Source organism: Cornus florida, unplaced genomic scaffold (assembly GCF_030987335.1).
Source record: "Cornus florida cultivar Cherokee Brave unplaced genomic scaffold, ASM3098733v1 CherokeeBrave_3.0.0_Hap2_Chr07, whole genome shotgun sequence".
In the NCBI taxonomy this organism is placed as follows: Eukaryota; Viridiplantae; Streptophyta; class Magnoliopsida; order Cornales; family Cornaceae; genus Cornus; species Cornus florida.
The window spans coordinates 4,397,625-4,413,878 of NW_026775577.1; the positions used below are offsets into that span (position 1 = coordinate 4,397,625).

Genomic DNA, 16,254 nt, shown 5'->3' on the forward strand with positions numbered 1-16,254 from the left:
TTAATTTCTAATTATTTTTGGTTGGAGGCAAAATATAGAAATGTATTTAGAGAAAGAGTTTTAAATAAGTTGGTGGTCCAGCACCTAAAAACAGGTGGACTCCCTTTCCTTTGGATCTTAATTGGACCCATGCTCAGCTGCTTGTGGTCACTAAAAAAAGAGATATTAATAAACACTTTGTACAGATGAAAAAGAATGGGCATTGGTTAAATTTGTTGCACATAAGTGGAATTTAATAATTAAATAAGTTTTTGGAATATTGTAAAAAAAAAAAAAAATTTGTTATTTATTTATTAAAAGGATCGCTCTCTACAATAGAAAAACAAGTGAAAACATATTTTCCTTATTTTCAGATTTGAACCTATTTCATAGGCAAATATGATATTATGCAAAATATTACAAATGTTAGCCAACATGTTTTTGTCATTTATTTATGTTTTTAACTATTTCGCCAACAAAAAAACGTTATCAAACATGTCCTAAACGAAAAATGCTGTCCATTTCTCTTCCACATCGTTACTCTTTTAAAAGCGGGCTTTTCAACAATGACTCAAATTAAATAAAATTTTGATTTACTGATATTCTTACACTATAAAATTAAATAAAAAAATTATGAATTATAACAATATTTATTATGAAGATAAAAGGATATATATATATATATATATATATATATATATAAAACAAATTTATTAGTATGAGCTTACTGGAAAGGATGGGCCTAGCTTCAAGTCCAATAGTTCCGACAATAATTGGTAATTTGGTGATTACTAATCCACTAGACAGGATGGGCTGACCCAAGCGTATTGAATACAAATTGTCAATATGCGGAGTGATTCTTCTGGATCGAGGGTAGGCCCATTGGGCTTATAATATACTTCAGTTAGTCCTGCACTCGAAATTTGCTGTTTATCACTTATACATTTCCAAATAAACCATTGTGCGTGTGTTGCAGTGTTGGTATACTTTCTTCTCCTTTACATTAAAATAAAACAATATTAAGTTTATTATTTCTTCTATTTTCTGTCTTTTGTTTTCTTTTAACAAAAAATAAAATAAGTAATAATAATAATTTTTTTCCCCTTCTATTTCCAATTTTTTTTCCCATTTTCCTACTAAATAAAAGTTCTATATTATTTTTCCCTCCTCTGAAGAGTGAAACTTTAATCTCTAATAATACAAGGCCAATGTGCCTTTCTTTATATAAACCACAAACACAGTAAAAACGAAAATTGAAAACATTTTTTTTTCTCAAATTTGAACATATTTTTGAAACAGATATGATAACCAACATGTTTTTATCATTTATTTATGTTTTTAACTAAGTCACATAAAACAAAAGCATGTGCGGAACGTGAGAGCATGAAAACATATATATATATATATATACATATTTTTCAAATTTGAACATATATTTTAATCAGATATCATATTATGTTAACCTATATATTTTTATCATTTATTTATATTTTTAACTAAGTCACATAAAACGGGAGCGTGTGCAAAATATGAGAATAGGAGTACATTCGTAGTGTGAGAAAAACATCTATTAAAATTTTTTTTATGTAACTTAGAATTCTAACAGTTACCAAATATGCCCCAAACGGAAAATATTATCCATTTCTCTTTTAAAATTGAGTTATGGAACAGTGGTGATTTTAGTCGCCAAATAATTGTATAATTATTCTAATAATAATAATAATAATAAATAAATAAACAAACCCATGACCTATGAAGCACGGACACTCCTCCCAGAGGTCCCGTATCAATGTCGGACACTTTTCGGACACCGACACCCGTGTTCGAGGCTTGGACACGTGTCCGACACTTCTGTGAAGTGTCCAAATATTATTTTTTATTGGACACGTGTGTCCGAGCTCGGACACGCGATCCGACACTTCTGTGAGACAAAATTTATTTTCTCTCATTCCTCTCTCAGTCTCTTATCTTCTTCAATTATCTCTCTACATGAACAAGATATATATATATATATATATATATAAGTTACATGAATAAGATTTTGTGAAAGACTGAAAGTATATATGTTTATTCATATACATATTTAGTTCATTATAACTATGTCTCTTCTGCACATCTTCGTTTGGAATTTGGATCAACTTTATTTTTCATTTATTTTCTGTTTTGTCTTGTTTATATTTTTCTTATAATAGAAATGAAATTATTGAAATTGATTCTGTTCTTTGTTGTTATTTTATTTATCTGTACAAGATTCTATTAATTATATTTTGAATATATAATTATATATATATATATATATAATTTTATAGGCGTATTCCCGCCGTGTCTGTGTCCTATTTTTTTGATGAAATTTATCGTGTCATCGTATCCGTATCGTGTTGTCATACCCGTATTTTATATTCGTGTCCGTGCTTCGTAGCCCATGACTGAGCATTTAAATTTTAAATTTATTTTTATTTTTACCGGATGAACACACAATTCAAAAAGTCAAAAAGTCACCAAAAGATTCAAACCAGAAATTGCATATGCAATTGTCTGACAATTCTTCACCCACCAAGCCAAAGTCAATACCTTACTGTTCCTTCACAGTCAATCTGAACCATATCTGTCATATACACACAATCTGACTTCATACATCTTCGAATTTACAATCCCTAAACCCTAACAAAGCAAGCCAAACCAAACCAATCTAACCATTCTATTCAACAACAATCTCATGAATTGTTTCAGACAATACAGCTTTCTTCTACTAACATTCATTGCATTTCTCTGTGTTGTCTTTGTTTCGATCGCCGAAGACGATGTGAAGTGCTTGCAAGGTGTGAAGAGCTCGCTCACTGACCCTCAAGGTAAGCTCGCCTCATGGACTTTCTCCAACACTTCAATCGCCTCTCTCTGCCATTTGGCCCATTACGTCGGAGTATCATGTTGGAACGATTTTGAAAACCGTCTCTTCGGCCTCGAGCTTCGTGATATGAAGCTCGCCGGCGAAATTCCGGAGTCTCTACACTACTGTCATACCTTGCAAACTCTCGATCTCTCCGGTAACGATCTCACCGGTTCAATTCCTGCACAAATCTGTTCTTGGTTGCCTTATTTAGTAACCCTAGATTTGTCTAATAATCATTTTACTGGTTCAATTCCGGTTGATCTTGTTAATTGTTCGTTTTTGAATAATCTTATATTGTCAAACAATAAACTATCTGGTACTATACCTTACCAATTATCGAATTTGGGCCGACTTAAGAAGTTTTCTGTGGCAAACAATGATCTTTCCGGCACAATTCCAATGAATTTTGATGATTTTGATTCGGCGGATTTTGCTGGGAATAATGGACTTTGTGGGAGGCCGCTTGGTAAGTGTGGTGGCTTGAGCAATAAGAAACTTGCAATTATAATTGCAGCAGGTGTTGTTGGTGCCGCGATGTGGATGTTGTTTGGGTTTGGGCTGTGGCGGTGGTACTTTAAGAAGTTGGATCGGAGGAGCAAGAGTGGTTACTGGATTGAAAGAGGGGATGAAGATAGTTGGATTGAGAAATTGAGGGCGCACAGAATTGTTCAGGTTTCGTTGTTCCAGAAACCACTTGTGAAGCTTAAGCTGGCAGATTTAATGGCTGGCACGAAAAATTTCAGTGCAAAAAATTTTATAGGTTCGACTAGGACGGGGACTACTTATAAGGCTGTTCTTAAAGATGGGTCTGAGCTGGCAATCAAGCGGCTTAATGCTTGCAAATTAAGTGAAAAGCAGTTTAGGTCAGAGATGGATAGATTAGGACAGCTTAGGCACCCGAATTTGGCTCCGGTTTTGGGGTTCTGCATGGTGGAAGAGGAAAAGTTGTTGGTTTACAAGCACATGTCAAATGGAACTTTGTATTCAGTATTGAATGGGAATGAGATTGTATTGGATTGGGCAGATAGATTTAGGATTGGTTTAGGTGCTGCCAGAGGGCTTGCTTGGCTTCACCATGGCTGTCAACCTCCAATCTTGCACCAGTATATTAGCTCTAGTGTGATTCTCCTCGATGAGGACTTTGATGCGAGGATAATGGATTTTGGCCTAGCAAGGCTTAGGACTTCTTCCGACTCAAATGGGAGTAGTTTTGTCAATGGGGATTTTGGTGAATATGGTTATGTAGCTCCAGAGTATTCAAGCACGGCGGTTGCTTCATTAAAAGGGGATGTTTATGGTTTCGGTGTAGTGCTTCTGGAGTTGGCAACGGGTCAGAAACCTCACAAAGTTGGCGATACCGAGGAAGGGTTTTATGGCAATTTGGTGGACTGGGTAAATCAGCTCTCAAGTTCTGGTCAAATTAAGTATGTCATTGATAAAGATCTCTGTGGAAGGGGTCATGATGAAGAAATTGTGCAGTTCCTGAGAATTGCATGTAATTGTGTAGTTTCTCGACCCAATGACAGATGGCCTATGTACCAGGTTTATGAATCATTACAGAGCATGGCTGAGGAACAAGGTTTCTCAGAACAATATGACGAATTTCCACTATTTTTTGGCAGGGAAGACGCTGATAGTCCGGTTCATTTTTAGAGCAAAAAGATGGGAGAATGTTTCGGCATCTCATTGTATGTTCTCTGATGCTCTAAATGTAAATGCCATATTATTCATTTTAGCTAGCTTTTCCTGATACATTACCATATGATTGGATGTAGCTGTATGATGCAATGAGCTTCTTAAACTGTAGCCACCTGTTTATAGAAAATCTGTGTTTGCCTTCTGTTGAAGGAAAAGCATCTCTGAGATCTTCTTGTTTGTAAAATACTTCCCTGTATGTAGGTGAAAATACATTGAAGATGATAGAAAGAACTTTGAATATCATTGTAATATAGAATTGGAAAAATCACTTAGCTGATTTGGTTTTGTGAAATTTTTGCCTTGGGTTAATAGAGGAATCTCTCCTTAATACTCAATTAGATATCATATGCTACACTTAGCCGAGAGTGTATTTTCTATCTTTATTGTATATCATTTCTTTCTTTTTTCTATTTGTTTTTTGGTAATAAAATTTCCACTAGTAGTACTTGTAATTGCGGCATAATTTTACTTAGTTCCTTGACTTTTTTGGTTTGAATGATTGATGGATAGTAGTTGTTTCATTTCAGGAACGTAATTCCTATGTTTTTGCTGCATAAGCATGTCATAGCATCATGCCACTTTAAAGAAGGCTGGTTTATGTTCAACTCAATAAGATAAATTAGGACAATTTTAAGCCTAATTTGATACGCGATTCCAACCATTTCTTTTTTTGGTATGACATTTAAAGTGAGAGCAACCATTTCCTTGTAATGAAAATTCATTATGAGGAATGAAAATCCATTCTACATCTAAACCGATGGAATGAAAATTCATTTCAAGGAATGAAATCCTTGGCCACCACTACCACCTTCCACCATTACCGCCGCCGCCTCCACCGCCACCACCACCACCACTTCCACCACCACCACTTAGAATAGTGATTATCATTTCGTTCATCCATCATTTCATATATGCAACCAAACAATAAAATGAGATTGACCATATCATTCCCATTCCATTTCACTTCCGAGTACCAACTAACTTAGTTCTCAATGGAATGTTAACAATTAGGTATGGTACTGCATGCTTGTAAAGGATATTTAGTAAGTCTTATTTTTCTAAATAACAATCAGACCTGTCAAATTATTGGAGGAGCCAATGGTCAAAAGATTCAATTACATTCAACAAATACATGTATTCAACAATCATATATATATATATATATATATATTGGTATTTGACAAAGCCCACATCCTAAGTCAAGCATCAATACACACAAAAAAATCATGTGAAGACTTGGGCCAAAGAGAGAGGAGAACCTTGGAACTAAGAATAAATGCTCTCATGATTTGTTTAAGAGTTCCATTTAGTCATCTTCTTTTAACTGTGATTGTATTCTCCTGCATTGTTTCCATTGCCATTGGTGAGGATGAGTTGAAATGCTTGCAAGGTGTGAAGAACTCACTCAGTGATCCTCAAGGTAAACTCCGCTCATGGTCTTTCACCAACACCTCGGCCGGCTCTCTCTGCAGTTACACCGGTGTATCATGTTGGAATGAGAACCGTTTGATTAGTCTCGAGCTTCGCGACATGAAGCTCGCCGGCGACATTCCAGAGGCTCTGCAATACTGTCATAATTTGCAATCTCTGGATCTCTCAGGTAACCAACTCACTAGTTCTATCCCTGCACATATCTGTACTTGGTGGCCTTATCTAGTAACTATTGATTTGTCTGATAACCAACTCACTGGTTCGATTTCGGCTGATCTTGTTAATTGTTCATATTTGAACAATCTTATTTTGTCAAACAACAAATTATCTGGTACTATACCTTATCAATTTTCTGGAATGCAACGATTTAAAGAAGTTTACCGCATGATACCGTCATTCCTTTATTCTTTTAATTCAACGAATTTTGTTGGGAATGATGGACTTTGTGGCTGGCCGCTTGGGATTTGTGGTGGTGGTGGTTTTAGCAAAAAAGATCTTGCAAGTATAATCGCTGCCGGTGTTTCTGGTGTAGTGGCGTCCATGTTGTTAGTGTGGTTTTGTTGTTTAAGAAAACTCTCTTGTAACAATTTTCATTTGTTAACTGTTTGTGTTTTGAGTTGTTGTTTATACACAATTGTGCTCTGATTTACTGCAAAATAGAACGTGTTTGGTGATTCAAAAGTTTGTTTGTTTGATTGTTTTATTGAAATTGTTTTTTCACAGTTTCAAGTCCAAATATTTTAATTTGAACTAGGATTGGGGAATGCTCATAAGACTAGGGAAGCTTAGGTATCCAAATATTGTCTCCCTTTTTGGGGACCCGGGGTTGTGTATGGTATGTTTTAATCTTTTCTTCACTGTTAAAAGAAGGGACAATTACGTTTGCCTCCCTTGTTGATTGTCTAAATAATAGAAACATCCTCTATGGATTCAAATATAACATTCACTTCCCTTATTAATGTAAAATATATGTTCGTTTATAAACAAGAGTTTTACCATTAATTTTGTGACAGGAGAGGTAGACCGACACTGTAGCATTATTTTGGACCGCAACATGTTTGTTAAATAGTGATTTGTTTTATACTTTACCCAAATGTGCGTCTTGAATAGTTGCTCAAACTTGAAACACCAAATCAAATGTGATTTTTTAAACTCTAAAATGATTTTTTAAACCAGCCATTATATTTTTCAAATCAAATATGTTTTCATATTTTTACTTCATTATGTTATATTATTCATTTAGCTAGCTTTTCTGATACTAAGGGTGCACACGGTCCGGTTTGGACCGGATTGGGAACATTTTGGGACCAAATCATATATAACGGTTCCACTATTTTTGAAATTAGACTGAACCATAATATCCATGGAATCAAACCAAACTGTTAAAAATCGGTTTGATTCGGTTCGATTTGTCGGTTCTAGTTGAATTCTTTTTTATTTTATTTTAATTTAGAGGGGCAAAGTTAAAAAAAAAAAAAAAAAAAAGAAAAAGAAAAAACCTAACATGCCCTTATGTGTTAGCGAATTAGGTGATATGTAGAAGTGAAATAATGTTTGTTGTGTTTGTTTAAAACCGTTGATCCGTATGCTGTGGTTCGGATGCAAGGTCATGAAGTGTGCTATCTATTGTATGCTGTAATTCTCCTTGAAAATGAAGGCTTTTAGCTATTACCTTCTCTACACTATATGTCCGTGATAGCTTTTTATTGGATGGACCTGTATCAAGTTATTACAAGTAGATAGTCAGAAATGTTCTAAGTTGGAACAAAAGTCCAGTTACAATTCTCGAATGATGGGTTGTGCAACCAGCCCAGATTGTTAAAATCAGGCCATCCTCATTATTGTTGGGCCTTTGTTGACCCAGCCTCTGAGAGCCCAAAGTTGACCGACAGTCTAAAATTAACCTGGATTCAGTAAAACTTCACTGTGGGCTTTGCCCTGTCATGACCCATGAGTCACTTTCACCCAGTTTTGAGCCCAAGCCCAGAGGATAGGACCAGCTTACCAGGCTGGGAGGCTGATACGTTACCATATGATTCGATGTAGCTGTATGATTCAATGAGCGTTTTCTGTTTTTTTTCTTTTCTTTTGGTAATAAAGTTTTCATTCATAGTACTTTTAATTGCAGCATAATTTTACTTACTAGTCTAAATAACAATTAGACCTGTCAAATTATTAGAGCCAATGGTCAAAATATCCAATTAGATTCAACAAAGATATATATATATATATATATAGGTATTGACAAAGTCCACTTCCTAAGTCAAGCGTCAACTACACTCTAAAACAATCATATGAAGACTTGGGCCAAAGAGAGGGAGTACCTTGGAACAAAGAATAAACGATCTCATGGTTTGTTTGAGAGTTCCGTTTACTTCTTTATTTACTGTGATTTTATTCCCGTTCATTGTTTCCATTGCCACTGGTGAGGATGACTTGAAGTGCTTGCAAGGTGTGAACAACTCGCTCGGCGATCCTCTAGGTAAGCTCAGCTCTTGGACTTTCACCAACACCTTGGTTGGCGTGCTCTGTAATTACACTGGTAAGATATGGTATTGTCCAGAATATAACAAATGTTAACCAACATGTTTTTGTCATTTATTTATGTTTTCAACTGATTCGACAACAAAAACCATTATCAAACATGCCCCAAACAAGAAATATTGTCCATCTATCTTCACATTGTTACTCTTCTAAAATTGGATTTTTCAACAAAAAGTCAAATAGTTCTTTAGAACAAGAAATTCATTATTTGCAACCCTTAACTATACATCCACTCAAATAGGTACATGTAGCGTGTCACCGACTATACTGATATTCTCACACTATAAAATTAAATAAAATTTTAGCGAATATATAACATATTTATTATGAATATTAAAAATATATGTATTATAGAAAACAAATTTATTAGTATGAACATGTCCTGGATCAAGGCTAGGCCCAATGGGCTTGAAATATTCCACACTTTGCCAGTATTTTTCTGATGAGTTGAAATGCGAAAAAAAAAAACCACAGTAAAACTCGATTTTAAAGTAGTCATGGAACACTAGTGATTGAAGTGGCAAAATAATTGTATAATTATTCTACTAATAATAATAAATAAATAAATAAACCCATGACCCCATGGGCATTTAAAATTAAAATTTATTTTTATTTTTACGCGGATGAGCACACAATTAAAAAGTCAAAAAGTCACCAAATTCAAACCAGAAATTGCATATGCAATTGTCCGGCAATTTCTTCACGACCAAGCCAAAGTCAATCCCTTACTATTCCTTCACAGTCAATCAGAACCATATCTTGCATAGATTCCCAATATGACTTCATACATCTTGAATTTACAAACGCTAAACCCTAACAAAACAAACCAATCTCACCATTCTATTCAACAACAGTCTCATGAATTGTTTCAGATTATTCAGCTTTCTTCTATTAACAATCATTGCATTTCTCTGTGTTGTCTTTGTTTCGATCGCCGACGACGATGTGAAGTGCTTGCAAGGTGTGAAGAGCTCGCTCACTGACCCTCAAGGTAAGCTCGATTATTGGACTTTCTCCAACAATTCAGTCGCCTTTCTCTGCAAATACGTCGGCGTTGCATGCTGGAACGATCGCGAAAACCGTCTCTTCGGCCTAGAGCTTCGCGATATGAACCTCGGCGGCGAAATTCCGGAGTCTCTGCACTACTGTCATAGCTTGCAAGTTCTCGATCTCTCCAGTAACGATCTCACCGGTTCAATTCCTGCACAAATCTGTACTTGGTTGCCTTATTTAGTAACCCTAGATTTGTCTAATAATAATCTTACTGGTTCAATTCCGGTTGATCTTGGTAATTGTTCGTATATGAATAATCTTATATTGTCAAACAATAAGCTCTCTGGTACTATACCTTATCAATTATCGAGTTTGGGTCGACTTAAGAAGTTTTCTGTGGCAAAAAATGATCTCTCCGGCACAATTCCAATGAATTTTGATGATTTTGATTCGGCGGATTTTGCTGGGAATAATGGACTTTGTGGGAGGCCGCTTGGGGGTTGTGGTGCTGGTTTGAGCAATAAGAATCTTGCAATTATAATTGCAGCAGGTGGTGTTGGTGCCGCGGTGTGGATGTTTTTAGGGTTTGGGTTGTGGCGGTGGTACTTTAAGAAGTTGGATTGGAGAAGCAAGAGTGGTTACTGGATTGATGATATGGATTGGAGGAGCAATAGTGATTACGGGATTGAAAGCGATGATGATGATTGGATTCAGAAATTGAGGGCGCACAAGCTTGTTCAGGTTTCGTTGTTCCAGAAACCGCTTGTGAAGCTTAAGCTGGGGCATTTAATGGCTGCCACCAACAATTTCAGTGCAAAATATTTTATAGGTTCCACTAAGACGGGGACTACTTATAAGGCTGTTCTTAAAGATGGGTCTGAGCTTGCAATCAAGCGGCTTAATGCTTGCAAATTAAGTGAAAAGAAATTTAGGTCAGAGATGAATAGATTAGGGCAGCTTAGGCACCCGAATTTGGCTCCGGTTTTGGGGTTCTGCGTGGTGGAAGAGGAAAAGTTGTTGGTTTACAAGCACATGTCAAATGGAACTTTGTATTCAGTATTGAATGGGAATGAGATTGTATTGGATTGGGCAGATAGATTTAGGATTGGTTTAGGTGCTGCCAGAGGGCTTGCTTGGCTTCACCATGGCTGTCAACCTCCAATCTTGCACCAGTATATTAGCTCTAGTGTGATTCTCCTCGATGAGGACTTTGATGCGAGGATAGTCGATTTTGGGCTAGCGAGGCTTAGGTCTTCTTCTGATTCAAATGGGAGTAGCTTTGTCAATGGGGATTTCGGTGAATATGGTTATGTAGCTCCAGAGTATTCAAGCACGGGGGTTGCTTCATTAAAAGGGGATGTTTATGGTTTCGGTGTAGTGCTTTTGGAGTTGGCAACGGGTCAGAAACCTCACAAAGTTTGCGATACCAAGGAAGAGTTTTATGGCAATTTGGTGGACTGGGTAAATCAGCTCTCAAGTTCTGGTCAAATTAAGGATGTCATTGATAAAGATCTCTGTGGAAGGGGTCATGATGAAGAAATTGTGCGGTTCCTGAGAATTGCATGTAATTGTGTAGTTTCTCGACCTAAGGAGAGATGGCCTATGTACCAGGTTTATGAATCATTACAGAGCATGGCTGAGGAACAAGGTTTCTCAGAACAATATGATGAATTTCCACTATTTTTTGGCCGGGAAGACGCTGATAATCCGGTTCATCTTTAGAAGAAAAAGATGGGAGAAGCACGACAAAGTAGTTCCACACCTTGTCGTGTGAAAATTTCGGCGTCTCATTGTACGTTCTCTGATGCTCTAAATGTAAATGTCATATTATTCATTTTAGCTAGCTTTTCCTGATACATTACCATATGATTGGATGTAGCTATATGATACAATGAGCTGCTTAAACTGTAGCCACCCATTTATAGAAAATCTGTGTTTGCCTTCTGTTGAAGGAAAAGCATCTCTGAGCTCTTTGTTGTTTGTAACAAACTTCCCTGCATGTAGGTGAAAATACATAGAAGATGATAGACGGAACTTTGTAATATTGTAATATAGAATTGGAAAAATCAGTTATCTGATTTGGTTTAGTGAAATCTTTGCCATGGGTTAATAGATGAATCTTTCCTTGCTACTCAATTACATATCATGTGCTACAATTAGCAGGTAGTGTTTTTTCTATCTTTATTGCATATCCTTTTTTCTGGTTTTTTTTCTTTTGGTAATAATATTGGAGCCAATGGTCGAAATATCCAATTAGATTCAATGGTCAAAATATCCAGTTAGATTCAACAAAGATATATATATATATATATATATATATATATATATATATATATATATAGAGAGAGAGAGAGAGAGAGAGAGAGAGAGAGAGAGAGAGAGAGAGAGAGGTATTGACAAAGTCCACTTACTAAGTCAAGCGTCAATTACACTCTAAAAAAATCATATGAAGACTTGGGCCAAAGAGAGGAGTACCTTGGAACTAAGAATAAACGATCTAATGGTTTGTTTCAGAGTTCCATTTACTTCTTTATTAACTGTGATTGTATTCTCGTTCACTGTTTCCATTGCCACTGGTGACGATGACTTGAAGTGCTTGCAAGGTGTGAAGAAGTCGCCCAGAGATCCTCTAGGTAAGCTCAGCTCATGGACTTTCACGAACACCTCGGCTGGCGCGCTCTGCAATTACACTGGTGTATCATGTTGGAATGATCGTGATAACCGTTTGTTTGGTCTTGAGATTCGTGACATGAAGCTGGTCGGCGACATCCCAGAGCCTCTGCATTTCTGTCATAGCTTGCAATCTCTTGATCTATCAGGTAACCAACTCACTGGTTCTATCCCTGCACAAATCTGTACTTGGTGTCCTTTTCTCGTAACCCTTAATTTGTCTGATAACCAACTCACTGGTCCGATTTCGGCTGAGCTTGCTAATTGTTCGTATTTGAACACTTTAATTTTGTCAGACAATAAATTATCTGGTACCATTCCTACCCAATTTTCTAGTTTGCTACGGCTTAAGAAGTTTTCTGTTGCAAATAATGATCTGTCGGGCACAATTCCGTCGTTTTTTTGGTAGTTATAATTCGACAGATTTTGTTGGGAATAATGGACTTCGCGGCCGGCCGCTTGAGAAAGATGGTGGTTTAAAGAGGAAAGATGTTGCAATTATAATTGCTGCGGGTGTTTCGGGTGCAGTGGCGTCCATGTTGTTGTCCATGTTGTTAGTGTGGTTCTGTTGTTTCACAAAACGCTCTAAAGGTTAAGATGTAACAATTTTCTGCTATGGTGGATCATTTAGGGTCCATTCCGCAAGTGCTTGTGTTTGCATTTTAGATTTCATAAGAAGTAATGTTTTTGTTTGGCTCTGTTTATTCCCAAATAAAAATGTCTCAAAACTTCTTGGGTAATGTTTCAAAAAATATAAAATATAAAAAGTTTGGATGGTCTTAAAAAAAAACATTGTAGTATATACGCTATATTGACTTCTTTTTAAAATAAGCACTTTACATTTGTTCAGCTACATTAGTGAAAACATCATGTATTTATTTATTTTAGATTCGGGCTTTTTTTGAAGATGTGCAAAAACATAACAAATGTTGCTAAACACCATTTTGCCATTTGTTTCTTTTCTTTTTTATTATTATTTTTAATGAATTGAGCAACAAAAACATGAAACAAAAATGGTTGTTAAAGAGGACTTTAGTAAATAAGATAAATAATAATATAATTAGATAAGTCATTTTGCTGATTGTTTTTCACAGTTTCATGTGAAAGTATTGTAATTTTCATATTTGAACATTTTTTCGACAGAACAAATGTTACCAAGCATGTCTGTCATTTGTTTATGTTTTTAATTGATTTGGCAACAAAAACCATTTTCAAACGTATACATCATCCTAGAGGCTGGAATCAAAGTCATCAGCCCATGAGAATCACATTAGGGGTTATGTTCTTGGTGCAAGAACTTGGGTTGGTTGCCAAGAGAGCCCATTAAAAAATATAATTTGTTTTCACTCAATGTAAAGAAAATCTTTTAAAAGAAGTCAAGATATATGGATACAATTTTTTTTTTTTTTTAACGACATGATTCTGTTTTGAAATAAATTAGAGCACAACAAAAATATTACTTTTACTTCGTATGAAATAAAAAATGCAAAACACAAGCAAACACTTACGCAATGAACCTGAGCCTGTTCACGTTTTCACTTTTTTATTTTTACTTTTTCCAAAAATAAAATCATAATTATCACATCTTAATATTTAGAGCGTTTTATGAAACAATAAAATCACACTAACAACATGGACGCCACCGCACCAGAAACACCGGCTGCAATTATAATTCTCATATCTTTCCTGCTAAAACCACCGCCACATTTCCCAAGCGGCCAGCCGCAAAGCCCATTATTCCCAACAAAATCGGTGGAATTAATAGAATCAAAGGACGATGGAACCGTGCCAGACAGATCATTATTTGCAACAGCAAACTTCTTAAGTCGTTGCATTGCAGAAAATTGATAAGGTATATTACCAGATAATTTGTTGTCTGACAAAATAAGATTGTTCATATACGAACAATTAACAAGATCAGCCGAAATCGGACCAGTGAGTTGGTTATCAGACAAATCAATGGTTACGAGATAAGGACACCAACTACAGATTTGTGCAGGGATAGAACCAGTGAGTTGGTTACCAGCAAGATCCACAGATTGCAAACTATGACAGAATTGCAGAGCCTCTGGAATGTGGCCGACGAGCTTCATGTCGCGAAACTCAAGACCAGACAGACGGTTCTCACGATCATTCCAACATGATACACCAGTGTAATTGCAGAGCGCGCCAGCCGAGGTGTTGGTGAAAGTCCATGAGCTGAGCTTACCTAGAGGATCGCTGAGCGAGTTCTTCATACTCGCAAGCACTTCAAGTCATCCTCACCAGTGGTAATGGAAACAATGAATGAGAATACAATCACAGCTAATAGAAGATAACTAAACGGAGCTCTATAATAAATCATGAGAGTGTTTATTCTTAGTTCCAAGGTACTCCACTCTCCTTCGCCCAAATCTTCACATGAATTTTTAGAGTGTATATTGACACTTGATTCCGGATGTGGACACTGTCAATAATACCAAAATATACATCTTTGTTGAGTTTTCAGTACTGTCTGTGAAACGATGTTATCCTTAACATTCCATTCGTACTGTTTGTGCAACTAAGTCGTCCTCAACATTCCTCTTATCTTTAGGGTTACTACATGAAAAATAAACGTGTTTGTTGAGTCTAATTGGATCTTTTGACCATTGGCTCAGTGTCACAAACTTTGTGAGGTTTCTGACCTGTTGCCAACTTCAAAAGCACTCCACCGAAACCATAAACATCCCGTTTTAATGAAGCAACCACCGTGCTTGAATACTCCAGAGCCACATAACCGAAATCACCAAAATCATCTTTGACAAAACTACTCCCATTCGACTCGGAAGAAATCATAAGCCTCACTAGTCCAAAATCTATTATCCTCCCATCAAAGTCCTCATCAAGGAGAATCACACTAGAGCTAATATTCTGGTGCAAGATTGGAGGTTGGCAGCCATGGTGAAGCCAAGCAAGCCCTCTCGCAGCACCTAAAGCAATCCTAAATCTATCTGCCCAATCCAATACAATCTCATTCCCATACAATAATGAGTACAAAGTTCCATTTGACATCTGCTTGTAAACCAAGAACTTCTCCTCTTCCACCACACACAACCCCAAAGCCGGAGCCAAATTGGGGTGCCTAATGTCACAGCTTAGAGTTTCAACACCACTCTAACTACTCCTGAGTGGCACCAAGACGTTGTTTCTATTCACACAAGTACTTGGTCAGCCTAACTCATGTGCCCAACTTAGCCAACGCACTCCTCTTGTGCACTTACTAGTGTTGTAGTGGCCATCACCCTCTCCTCACTTGGCTTTTACACTCACACACACTAATGCACTTCAGTTGGCAATGAAATAACACTTTTATTACTTTAAAAAATGTATTGTATAAGGCTAGCTATCAAACTCTCTACAAGGCTCTCAAGACTCACTCTATGACTTGATGGATACAAAATGAAATCCTACTCCTATATATATAGCCATCCCTGTCCCTAATGGACGGCTAAGATGCATTCTAATTGACGGTGGAGATTAATTCTTTAAAATCTTCTCCCACCTTCTTTACACTTCCATACATATCTTCAAGTATTTATAACATTTTAGAACTCTCCATACTACTCCACACAACTCTGGAGAACTCTAGAACCTTCCACACACTTCTACAATATTCTACACATATCTAGAATCTTCCACACAACTCCAAACTATTCTAGAAGACTCTAGAAACTCTACTCGCCATGCAACGTCCAACTCAACGCTTGCGTGGCGTAACCTCCACAGGCGGGGCATGACACTAAGCTGCCCTAACCTATTCATCTCTGACCTAAATTGCTTTTCATTTAATTTGCAAGCATTAAGCCGCTTGATTGCAAGCTCAGACCCATCAGAAAGAACAGCTTTATAAGTAATCCCAGTCCTAGTCGAACCTACAAAACTTTTTGCTCTGAAATTGTTGGTGGAAGCCATTAAATCCGCCAGCTTAAGTTTCACAAGTGGTTCCTGGAACAACGAAACCTGAACAAGCTTGTCCGCCCTCAATTTCTCAATCCAAGTATCATCATCCCCTCTTTCAATCCCGTAGT

General features: G+C 36.6%; 5 protein-coding genes across 5 annotated transcripts; 3 read left to right on the plus strand and 2 right to left on the minus strand.

Annotated features, from left to right (window-relative positions):
* The first annotated feature begins 2,486 nt into the window (after positions 1-2,486).
* LOC132315845 (probable inactive receptor kinase At1g27190) lies at positions 2,487-8,020 on the plus strand. The gene is made up of 2 exons (XM_059814263.1): positions 2,487-4,557; positions 5,958-8,020. The coding sequence occupies exon 1, from the start codon at positions 2,696-2,698 to the stop codon at positions 4,520-4,522; it is 1,827 nt and encodes a 608-aa protein (XP_059670246.1). The 5' UTR covers positions 2,487-2,695; the 3' UTR covers positions 4,523-4,557; positions 5,958-8,020.
* LOC132316116 (probable inactive receptor kinase At1g27190) lies at positions 5,852-7,737 on the plus strand. The gene is made up of 2 exons (XM_059814625.1): positions 5,852-6,543; positions 7,656-7,737. Exons 1-2 carry the CDS (start codon positions 5,852-5,854, stop codon positions 7,735-7,737), a joined length of 774 nt encoding a protein of 257 aa, XP_059670608.1.
* A 306-nt stretch (positions 8,021-8,326) lies between the features above and the next one.
* On the plus strand, positions 8,327-12,903 carry LOC132315847 (probable inactive receptor kinase At1g27190). Its single transcript, XM_059814264.1, has 2 exons — positions 8,327-12,354; positions 12,615-12,903. The coding sequence occupies exon 1, from the start codon at positions 9,401-9,403 to the stop codon at positions 11,255-11,257; it is 1,857 nt and encodes a 618-aa protein (XP_059670247.1). The 5' UTR covers positions 8,327-9,400; the 3' UTR covers positions 11,258-12,354; positions 12,615-12,903.
* A 921-nt stretch (positions 12,904-13,824) lies between these two features.
* LOC132316117 (inactive LRR receptor-like serine/threonine-protein kinase BIR2) lies at positions 13,825-14,442 on the minus strand. The gene has a single exon (XM_059814626.1). The coding sequence runs from the start codon at positions 14,440-14,442 to the stop codon at positions 13,825-13,827; it is 618 nt and encodes a 205-aa protein (XP_059670609.1).
* Positions 14,443-14,815: 373 nt separating this feature from the next.
* On the minus strand, positions 14,816-16,138 carry LOC132316118 (inactive LRR receptor-like serine/threonine-protein kinase BIR2). Its single transcript, XM_059814627.1, has 2 exons — positions 15,945-16,138; positions 14,816-15,308 (listed from the first exon to the last, which is right to left on the minus strand). The coding sequence occupies exons 1-2, from the start codon at positions 16,136-16,138 to the stop codon at positions 14,816-14,818; spliced, it is 687 nt and encodes a 228-aa protein (XP_059670610.1).
* Between the last annotated feature and the right edge of the window lie 116 nt (positions 16,139-16,254).

Excerpts from the sequence above, each read along its gene's own strand:
- LOC132315845 (XM_059814263.1), top strand. The coding sequence starts at position 2,696 with ATGAATTGTTTCAGACAATACAGCTTTCTTCTACTAACATTCATTGCA.
- LOC132316116 (XM_059814625.1), top strand. The coding sequence starts at position 5,852 with ATGATTTGTTTAAGAGTTCCATTTAGTCATCTTCTTTTAACTGTGATT. Across the intron at positions 6,544-7,655 it reads GGTGTAGTGGCGTCCATGTT|GCTTTTAGCTATTACCTTCT; the intron begins GTTAGTGTGGTT and ends TTGAAAATGAAG.
- LOC132315847 (XM_059814264.1), top strand. The coding sequence starts at position 9,401 with ATGAATTGTTTCAGATTATTCAGCTTTCTTCTATTAACAATCATTGCA.
- LOC132316117 (XM_059814626.1), bottom strand. The coding sequence starts at position 14,442 with ATGAAGAACTCGCTCAGCGATCCTCTAGGTAAGCTCAGCTCATGGACT.
- LOC132316118 (XM_059814627.1), bottom strand. The coding sequence starts at position 16,138 with ATGGCTTCCACCAACAATTTCAGAGCAAAAAGTTTTGTAGGTTCGACT. Across the intron at positions 15,309-15,944 it reads GTCATGCCCCGCCTGTGGAG|GCACCCCAATTTGGCTCCGG; the intron begins GTTACGCCACGC and ends CTGTGACATTAG.